The sequence below is a fragment of the Mytilus edulis genome, chromosome 13 (assembly GCF_963676685.1).
Source record: "Mytilus edulis chromosome 13, xbMytEdul2.2, whole genome shotgun sequence".
Classification (NCBI taxonomy): Eukaryota; Metazoa; Mollusca; class Bivalvia; order Mytilida; family Mytilidae; genus Mytilus; species Mytilus edulis.
In genome coordinates this window covers 42,679,705-42,690,654 of record NC_092356.1, presented here as the reverse complement: position 1 = coordinate 42,690,654, position 10,950 = coordinate 42,679,705, and the positions used below count along the sequence as shown (strand labels likewise).

The following is a 10,950-nucleotide window of genomic DNA, read 5'->3' as shown; positions in this document are numbered from 1 at the left end:
CCACTCCAAGCCGCAAGCTCTGAATAGCACTGATGACAAGCATTTCAGGTCTGAGTAGCCCCAATGACAAAACATTGTGCACTTCATCTTTTATATAAGCTTTGGATTTCAAATATTTTGGCCACGAGCATCACTGAAGAGACATGTATTGTCGAAATGCGCATCTGGTGCAAGAAAATTGATACCGTTAATTTTATTATTTAAGATTCATCAGTGATGAAGGAGATCAAAACATTTTTAAATCTTTCCCAAATAAATGTGAAGTGCAGAGACAACTAAAAGTGTTGGAAATATGCAAGATTATAGTTTTGCTATAGAAACAAATCATATAGATATAAAATTACGCATGGTTACAAAAAAAAAGCCTGCCTGCCGGGTCTTAAAAATTTTTTCATGTTAGGGGAAACCAACATTTAATTTTTTCCATGTACAATAGGAACCGTGAGACTGATCTTTAAATTAAGTGGAATTTTAGATGTGAAGTCCTTGTGACGAAGAACGTTGCTGATGTTGATCGCATCAATTCCTTTATTGGTAAACTGAACAGGATGGAATTTCCTGTTTTCCTCATGTAATGGTCCCGGTCGTATTGGTTTTAAATGACCGAAAAGAGCTACATCACAAATTATACTGACATCTCTGTATATTGGAGAAAATATATTTATGCATCCTTAGTCAAGTGCATAATTTCTAACATATTCTAAATAAGTATGTGTCACTAGTACACGGATGCACCATCCGTACTATCATTTTCTATGTTCAGTGGACCGTTAAAATGGAGTAAAAACTAATTTGGCATTAAAAATTAGAAAGATCATGTCATAGGGAACACGTGTACTAAGTTTCAAATTGATTGGACTTCAACTTCATCAAAAACTACCTCGACCAAAAACTTTAACCTGAAGCGGAACAGACGGACGAACGGACGCAGACCAGAAAACATTAGGAACATAAAAATTAACAGGCAGTATAAAAATAATAGTTCTATGTAATGTTACCCTAGCGGATGATAAAGATGTGAAAGAATGTCCTCCAAGCATCAGAAAGCCGCTTACCGATCTAGATTTGGAAGACTTTCAGAGAAGTCTGATGATAATGTTTAGATCATGACTACAATGGTGTCTTAAAGTAGAATCAAATAAGCTCCTTACAATGTCATCCCTGCAGTCTGGACTTGAAAAATTCCCTACTCCTTTGGTTGTAATCATTGCAACCATATGGCATTGCAGTACCTACGTAATTCCTTTTCCAGAATTTTTTTTTGGAAAAGGAGTACTCAGTATAGGGCAATTGGTGTGGTGATCAATTTTCTCGATGATACATTCTTTCATAGATAAATAATTAGCTTGGTCCGGTTGATTAAAATGGTTATAAAGAACTCTGAATTGCCTATACTTTGATACAAGACAAAACAGATGATATATGAAAGGAAATAATTAGTGTTTAGTTCTGTGTCTTTATGGATAGTCTCACATCACCTGAATTCACATAAATTCTTTCATGCAATACATCATATGAATTAGAAAATGATGACTTCTTTCTTCAAAAAAGTGTGTTCTTCATTCGAAAAAATTTGTAGAGTTTTAAACAATCAATAGAATATATTTAAGTGTTCTCCATTTTAGACACTGCTCATGTTTTCTCTTCTATAACTTAAAACTTAAAACTGTAACTTACATTCTTTGTTTCTTTGTTTCTTTTTTTATTTAATATATTGCATGTACACCAAATCTTTATCATAGAGGAAATAAAGTTACATCATATATTTTCCATGGCAAAGACACACTTTGTGGATTTTATTCACTAAGAAGCACATATCTGTCCCCAACCACCTCATAGAAATAAATGAAAACCAGTTTTTTTTTTAAAGTTTATTAGAAAAGGTAAGAAAAATAAGTTTTCACTAAAATTGAATAGTATGAAAGTATAACAGCAGATTAAAATATCACATAACCTTTTGAACTGAGATTTTGATTTCTGAACCACATAATGTAACATGTATCCCAAATTTATAAAAATTACATAAATACATATATGTGACAACATAATTCATAAACCACCACTGTTTAAATCTTTGTCATTTAACAATCAAATTCCTATAATAATCTATAAAGTTAGTGATAACATTGGTCAGAATTTGAAATCAGGACAGTGAAGTTTGAGACATTTTGTGGAAAAAATTTATGTGTAGGAAAATATAGTATTCAAATTAAAAATGTTATTTTAATCAAATATGTTTTTATCTAAAATTTCAGAGAAAGTTGAAGCCTCATGGAATTCTTTAGAATAATTGAACGATGCAGTAATTGGTTTCTGTTTTTATAGTTGAATTTGAACACAAAGCAAAAAATGTATTATCTCTTGGCTTGGAATTTTGTTTCTATCATTGCTTTTAGATTAGTTAAAATTTAAAAGGTTTTTACTTTAAATTATTTCAAGTAATTTCTTTTTATTTTCCATTTCATACAAAAATAAATGTCAACAACTGAACGACACAAAACTGTGACCATATCAAATGTGGTGCATTTCTTGGGTTGCTAAGTATACTAACAACTTTTTACTACTTTGATTAATTAATATGAGATTGCATACAAAAAAATGAATTATCAAAATGTATAGAGATATATTTATCACATAATAAAAATACATGGACGGATATTAATCAGAAAAAAATACCTGGACAGATATAAATCACATGAAAATACCTTGACAGATTTTAATCACATAAAAATACCTGGACAGTTATAAATCACATAAAAATACTAGGACAGATATAAATCACATAAAAAAAACCTGGACGGATGAATTTAGTTTTTTTAAAATTTAAAATGACATTTTTAAGAAAAAAAAGAAAAACATCAGAAATGTGATATAATTTTCTGACAAATCTGTCTTGAAAAGTACTGAAAAAAGCTTCAAATATCAATTATTAAACAAAGCCCTCCTCACATTTCTAATGTCTCTTGATCTGCTTCATCATACATTGATACTGTTTCAGGATCTAATGTGGTTGTCTGTCGGTCATAGAGAAGATGTGGAGATTTACTACTAGATGGTGCTGGATGTCCACTGGTTTGATCAGTTAGTGCCCATCGAGCCTCATTCTTGGACAAAGCATGTGGCATTGAGGCACCATATCCAGAAGATCCTGGTTCAGTTGGTGCATCCATTCTAGGAAATGTCCAGCCAGGTTTTGACATGACATCAATATCAGCTGACAGATTGGCTTCAACAGTTTCAGATGGATGTGGAGCAATTTTAAAATCAGAAGGAGGGACCACAGGTTCAAATGAAGGCATCATATGGCGTTTCTCATTTTTACATTCATCTTTTGTTGGAGGGAAGTCCTACAATAATGAAACAGCATTTTTTTTAAACTTTTTTTTAGAAAAATGTAGACAAAGAATAATGCACTCCTCTGGAATCTAAAGAATACAACACGAAAAGACATTTTTTTAAAGTTAGTTACTGTGAGACTAGTTCCACACCATAAAGTAAACAAACAAAAATACAAAACAAGGAAAATTCAAAATGGATAGTCCCTTATCAAGTGGCAAAATCAAAAGCTTAAATACAGACGTTTTATTTTACCAACTGAGTCCTGTTACTCTAGAATGATTAAAGTGTAATTCATCAAATTATATACTGATCATCTCTCTACCATTCTCAATAGCTTGTGAAAGTTGAATGAAAAACCATTAAAGCATATCTAAAGTACAACTTTCTAATTTATCTTTGTAAATTATTGTTAATCTCCAAGAAATGTTAAAAAAAAAAAACTTCCGTCTTTTGGTGTGTATAGTGCGCATTTGTGTATAGTGCACGTCCCCTTTGTGGTCCAAGAAACGAGAGAAAAAAGTTTATTGGTCATATAATACTCCTAGACATTTTCAGCAAAGTTATAGCTCCAATGTAATTTGAGCCCAAAAATTTGACAAATGATTTTTCTATGCTAAAATAAAGAACAGATCTCATCAACCTATATTTCATATTACTCTTCCTCCATACCTATTATCTTATGTCGTTAGTTAATCCACTGAGAGTTGATGTTAAAAACTCAAATTAAAAAAAATGTCTTACCATGTCATCGGAGATTTGATCTGGATCTATAAAATCTGTAAATAAAAAAGAAACAAATCTGAAAATTTTTTGTACCAGTAACAAAAACATTTTTTGCAGTTGCAGTAAAGTTATGTAAATGGATGAGATATAACACAAAAAGGTTCAATTTCTTACAAAGATTTTCAAGAAACAAAAAAACTTAAATTCTGGCAGTGTTTTTTTTTTTTTTTTTTTTTTAACTTTCCACTAACTAGAATCTCTCAAGAGCCTGTGTCACTTATCTGTATCTAGTGTGGTTTGGGAAATCAAGTTAAATAAGGTTAACAAGAGGCTGTCAGAGTGACAGCAAACCAGATTTTCCTGCAGAGTTAAATTCCTTAACAGTTGATCAAGAATGGTCACAACATTTAAGCTTAAAACATCTCTGAATTTGAATTGGGATTGAATATTTGTTACAGCATGGGTTTGTGACACGAAATAAATGTGGTCAAAGAACTGAAAAATTTGAAATTGAACATTTACCTATAATGGTCCAAAATCTAGGTACATTGCTAGAATCAGCATATCAAAGAACCCCAAGAATTTAATTTTTGATGGAAATTTCTTAGTTAAACCGCTTCTGTTCAAATGGAAAAAACTCAAACTTTATTTGTATGAACCAATAATGTGGCCAAGATTGGTTTAATTTGTGTCAGTAGTTTCAGAGGAGAAATTTTTGTAAAATTACAATAATTTACAACATATTGTTAACATTTACTATACAGGGCAATAACTCCTTAAGGGGTCAGTTGACAATTTAATGTAAACTCGATAATTAGTTGTTTTATCAAGAAAATGTTTAAAGAACAGATGAAAACTAAGAACAGGCAGGGAAATTTACACCAGTAAAATTTTCAGGTTTCGATAGGTGCCGTGAACAAAATGAAAAATCAAACGCACACCCAAAAAAATACAAAATAAAATAAACTTTGAACAAATAGTGAGGGTTGTGCAAAGTTTAATGGCAAGGACTTTATTTTTATTTGATTGTTCAGGGGTTAGCGCGAACGCAGTCCCCCACACTAAAAAATTGCGTACCCGAGATGCCCACATTTGGGGCATTCGCAAGCTTCAGCCTATCCGAAGTGCAATGGAAAGGCCTCGACCTGGGGAGACCGCCTTTTTGATCACGGTGCTCCCTGTACCAGGTAAGTATGCTAGACAACAGAGATTTTAAACATTTCATTGAGCAAACTATTACAATACAGGAGGTGTCAGATACAAATTTAATGATTGCATCTGTTTTGTAAAGAACAGTAATTACATGAAATCATAGATATTTTTTTAAAGGTTATATGGTAATAATAAAATAGTTAAGTGGACTTTTATCAAAAACACTTCTTATCAGCTGTATTATTGATTTTAGTCAGAATTGTGTACACAAATATGTCAGTACAGTAACGACAACTCTGTACAGGTAAACTGTTATATCTACTACGTACAAGCTTATTATAAATGGTATTTAATTCTATTGAGTGCTGTTATCTATAAATAAATACCTCATTCAAACAAGAGGCTCTCAAGAGCCTGAATCGCTCACCTTAATTTTTTTGGTTAAATCTCTCATCAATGATTATTTTGGCTTTTCAATTTATTTAAATGTTCTTTGAATCGTCCTATTTTCTTCAAAAGCAAAAAAAAAAATCATTTTCTCCTATGTTCTATTTTAGCCATAGGAGCTATGTTTCTGACATACAAGGAAATGAAATATAAAATTTATACTAGATACTCTGAAACTCATTTAGCCTAACTTTGGCTGAAATTGATACAGCAGTTTCAAAGGAGAAGATTTTTTAAAGTAAGTCAACATGATGAACAAATTGTGAAAAAAGTCTTTAAAGGGCAATAACTCCTTAAGGGGTCAATTGACAATTTTGGTCAATTGACTTATTTGTAGATCTTACTTTGCTTAACATTTTTGCTATTAACAGTTTATCTGTATCTATAATAATATTCAAGATAATAACCAAAAACTGCAAAATTTCTTTAAAATCATCAATTCAGGGGCATTACTGAAAAACCAGTTACCCAATTCGGCTGAAAATTTCAGGACAGGTAGACCTTGACCTAATAAATACTTTAACTTCTTGTCTTATTTGCTCTAAATGCTGGAGTTTTTGAGATATAAGCCAAAAACTGCATTTTACCCCGTGTTCTATTTTTAGCCATGACAGCCATGTTTTTTGACGAAATAAAAAATAAAGCACAAACTTTATTTTATACACCCTACTGATCATTCAGTTGAAGTTTGGTTGAATTTGGTTAAGTAGTTTTAGAGGAGAAGATTTTTTAAAGTTAGCAAATATGATGAACAAATTGTGAAAAATTGTCATTAAAGGACAATAACCCCTTAAGGGGTCAATTGACAATTTTGGTCATATTAACTTATTTGTAGATCTTACTTTGCTGATCATTTTTGCTGTTTACAGTTTATCTTTATCTATAATAGTATTCAAGATAATGACCAAAAACTGCAAAATTTCCTTAAAATTACCAATTAAGTGGCAGCAACCCAACAATAGTTTGTTTGATTCATCTGAAAATTTCAGGGCTGATAGACCTTGACCTAATGAACATTTTTACCCCATGTCAGATTTGCTCTAAATGCTTTCATTTTTGAGATATAAGCCAAAAACTGCATTTGACCCCTATGTTCTATTTTAAGTAACAGCGGCCACGTTTTTTGACGGATCAAAAATCGAAGCACACACTTTTTGCAGGATAATCTAAGGAACAATCATGCTAAGTTTCATCCAAATCCATTCAGTAGTTTCAGAGGAGAAGATTTTTTAAAGTTAGCAAATGTGATGAACAAATTGTGAAAAATTGTCATTAAAGGACAATAACCCCTTAAGGGGTCAATTGACAATTTTGGTCATATTAACTTATTTGTAGATCTTACTTTGCTGATAATTTTTGCTGTTTACAGTTTATCTTTATCTATAATAATATTCAAGATAATGACCAAAAACTGCAAAATTTCCTTAAAATTACCAATTAAGTGGCAGCAACCCAACAATGGTTTGTTTGATTCATCTGAAAATTTCAGGGCTGATAGATCTTGACCTAATGAACATTTTTACCCCACGTCAGATTTGCTCTAAATGCTTTCGTTTTTGAGATATAAGCCAAAAACTGCATTTGACCCCTATGTTCTATTTTAAGTAACGGCGGCCATGTTTTTTGACGGATCAAAAATCGAAGCACACACTTTGTGCAGGATAATCTAAGGAACAATCATGCTAAGTTTCCCTCAAATCCATTCAGTAGTTTCAGAGGAGAAGATGTTTGAAAAATTGTTAACGACGACGACGACGACGACGGACGCCAAGTGATGAGAAAAGCTCACATGGCCTTTTAGGCCAGGTGAGCTAAAAAAGGTAAAAAAGTCAATATTTTGCAGAACGATATTCTTAATTTCCCTGTTTATCTAATATTGTGGACATCTGAAGTAGTGTATACATGTAACCCCCCCCCCCCCCCCCCCCCCCCCAAAAAAAAACATGTAAAAAAAAACAAACAAAAAAACTTGAATATAAAGAATATTTTCCTTCATTTAGTTATCAAATAGTTATTTCTAAGTAACTAACTATTTATGTCAACAGATGGTCTCAAGGGTATGATTTATTTGTCTGCTAAAATATTCTTAAATATCGTGTATTCCTTTCAGGTCAGGTGACCTAATAACAAATACTATTAAAACCACATAATGTTATAAACAGCTAAATTTTCAAGTTATCATGTGTGAAAATACATAGTTAATAGTGATAAAACAACTTGGAATCAACAAAAACATCAATATGATATATAAGCCCAGCTTGGATTTGCATGTGCATATAATGCTTTTGAAATCTAATTACATGAGATTTGGAGATTCAATGATATCCTACCAATAAGTTAAACAATAATTCATGTTAATTCCATATACAATACACATACCAAATATGGGGTTTCTACTGGGTAATCCACCATCTGAATCATCATCCATATAATCTTCAAAGGAGTCTGTGGATCCAAATGAGTTGTTTTTGTCATCACTCTGGCATAAGATGTACTTCTGAACCCAAGGTATGTGGCTACTGAAAGTAAAAAAAATATATTTTATAGGTTAGAAATCTTCAAGAGTTAGCAATATGAGTCCCAAGGATGACAAACAGGAGGCTCTCAAGAGCCTGAATTGCTCACCTGTATTTTAGAGGAGAAGATTTTTAAATGTTAGCAAACTTGATGAACAAATTGTGTAAAATTGTTTTTAAAGGGCAATAACTCCTTAAGGAGTCAATTGACAATTTTGGTCATAATAACCTTTTTGTAGATCTCACTTTGCTGAACATTATTGCTGCTTACAGTTTATATCTATCCATAATAATATTCAAGATAATAATGAAAAACTGCAAAATTTTGTTAAAACTACCAATTTGGTGTCAGCAACCCAACAATAGGTTGTTCGATTCGTCTGATAATTTCAGGGCCGATAGATCTTGACCAATTGAACAATTTAACCCCATGTCAGCTTTAGTTTTTGAGATATAAGCCAAAAACTGCATTTGATCTTTATGTTCTATTTTAGCCATGGCGGCCATGTTTGTGGATGGATAAAAACTTCAGATACAATTTATAAACTAGATACCCTAAGGAAAATTTATTTAAAGTTTGAAGGTAATTGGCCCAGTAGTTTTAGAGGAGAAGATTTTTGAAATAGTTTATGACGACAGACGACGACAACAGACGCCAAGTGATGGCATAAGCTCACATGGGGCCCTTTGGCCCACGGTGAGCTAAAACTAGAGGCTCTAAAGAGCCTGTGTCGCTCACCTTGGTATATGTGAATATTAAACAAAGGAAGCAGATGGATTCATGACAAAATTGTGTTTTGGTGATGGTGATGTGTTTGTACATCTTACTTTACTGAACATTCTTGCTGCTTACAATTATCTCTATCTATAATGATCTTGGCAAAGTAGTTTCAGTGGAAAATGTTAGTAAAAATTTACAAATTTTATGAAAATTGTTAAAAATTGACTATAAAGGACAATAACTCCTTAGGGGGTCAATTGACCATTTTGGTCATGTTTACTTATTTTTAGGTCTTACTTTGCTGTACATTATTGCTGTTTATAGTTTATCTCTATCTATAACAATATTCAAGATAATAACAAAAAACGGCAAAATTTCCTTAAAATTACCAATTTAGGGGTAGCAACCCAACAACCGATTGTCGGGTCAATCTGAAAATGTCAGGGCAGATAGATCTTGACATGATAAACAATTTAACTCAGTCAGATTTGCTCTAAATGCTTTGATTTTTGAGTTATAAGCCAAAAACTGCATTTTACCCCTATGTTCTACATTTAGCCGTGGCGGCCATCTTGGTTGGATGGCCGGGTCACCGGACACATTTTTTAAACTATATACCCCAAAGATGATTGTGGCCAATTTTGGATTAATTTAGCCCAGTTGTTTCAGAGGAGAAGATTTTTGTAAAAGATTACTAAGATTTACGAAAAAGGGTTAAAAAATTGACTATAAAGGGCAATAACTCCTTAAGAGGTCAACTGACCATTTCGGACATGTTGACTTATTTGTAGATCTTACTTTGCTGAACATTATTGCTGTTTACAGTTTATCTCTATCTATAATAATATTCAAGATAATAACCAAAAACAGCAAAATTTCCATAAAAATTACCAATTCAGGGGCAGCAACCCAACAACGGGTTGTCCGATTCATCTGAAAATTTCAGGGCAGATAGATCTTAACCTGATAAACAATTTTACCCTGTCAGATTTGCTCTAAACGATTCGTTTGGTTTTTTAGTTATAAGCCAAAAACTGCATTTTACTCCCTATGTTCTATTTTTAGCCATGGCGGCCATCTTGGTTGGTTGGCCGGGTCACCAAACACATTTTTTAAACTAGATACCCCAATGATGATTGTGACCAAGTTTGATTAAATTTGGCCCAGTAGTTTTAGTGGAGAAGATTTTTGTAAAAGTTAACGACTACGGACGCAGGAGGACGACGGACGCAAAGTGATGGGAAAAGCTCACTTGGCCCTTCGGGCCAGGTGAGCTAAAAATGAAGCAAACTTAAAAAAGACAACCAAAAGCCATATTTATACTAACAAAAATAAACAAAAACTATGGCAGACATGAACAACCAACCACTGAATAACAGACTCCTGAAATGGGACAAGCACATAAAGAAGATGGGGGAAAGTAAAGCAGGTATGTGAGCCCTCAACCCTACCCAATTCCAGGACAGTGGCAGTGCTGTTACAACACAACATAGGGGAGGATTGAATGCACACAAACATATTTAACCCCATAACATTCTTCATTATAGGCCGATAATTGCTGTCTGCCATATACGTTTTTGTTTATTGTTTTTAACATAAATTAGGCTGTTTTTTTCTAGTTTGAATTATTTCACACTTTGTCATGCATGGGCCTTTAACAGCTTATTATACAGTATTGAATTTAGTTCACTGTTGTTAATACAGTTGCTGACATCTATATGTTCATTGGTCTCAGGTGGAAAGTTATCTATCATATCAAATATGATATTAAAATGTTTTTCTGTTGATTTGTTTATTTTTTCGTAGGTAGCAATTTTTTTTGGAGTGAAGAATTTATTAAATCTGCATTCAATCTTATAATTTGAACTTCATTGAACGTTTAAATTTGTGATTAACTTTCATTACCCAGGAAATCCACAAAAGATTACTATTCCACTGATATTATTGAACCCTTACTGACTAGCCATACACTCTTACTTTTACAGCGGGTATGTAAATCATTACACAAATTAAAAGAAACTAAAAATGGAAGGTAACCCATGTAATCAATAA

At 32.5% G+C, this 10,950-nt stretch overlaps 1 protein-coding gene and 1 non-coding gene across 2 annotated transcripts in view; both read right to left on the bottom strand.

Annotated features, from left to right (window-relative positions):
* Window positions 1-1,856: 1,856 nt before the first annotated feature.
* The window catches only part of LOC139501282 (uncharacterized), a 98,899-nt gene continuing 89,805 nt past the window's right edge, over window positions 1,857-10,950 (bottom strand). Inside the window, exons 76-78 of the mRNA XM_071290316.1 lie at window positions 8,041-8,180; window positions 4,081-4,115; window positions 1,857-3,347 (exon numbers count right to left, since the gene is read on the bottom strand). Of these exons, the coding sequence (XP_071146417.1) occupies window positions 2,946-3,347; window positions 4,081-4,115; window positions 8,041-8,180 (577 nt within the window). The 3' untranslated portion in view covers window positions 1,857-2,945. The remainder of the gene's footprint in view (window positions 3,348-4,080; window positions 4,116-8,040; window positions 8,181-10,950) is intronic.
* On the bottom strand, window positions 5,094-5,257 carry LOC139502370 (U1 spliceosomal RNA). The gene has a single exon (XR_011658809.1). It is a non-coding gene; the product is annotated as a U1 spliceosomal RNA (small nuclear RNA).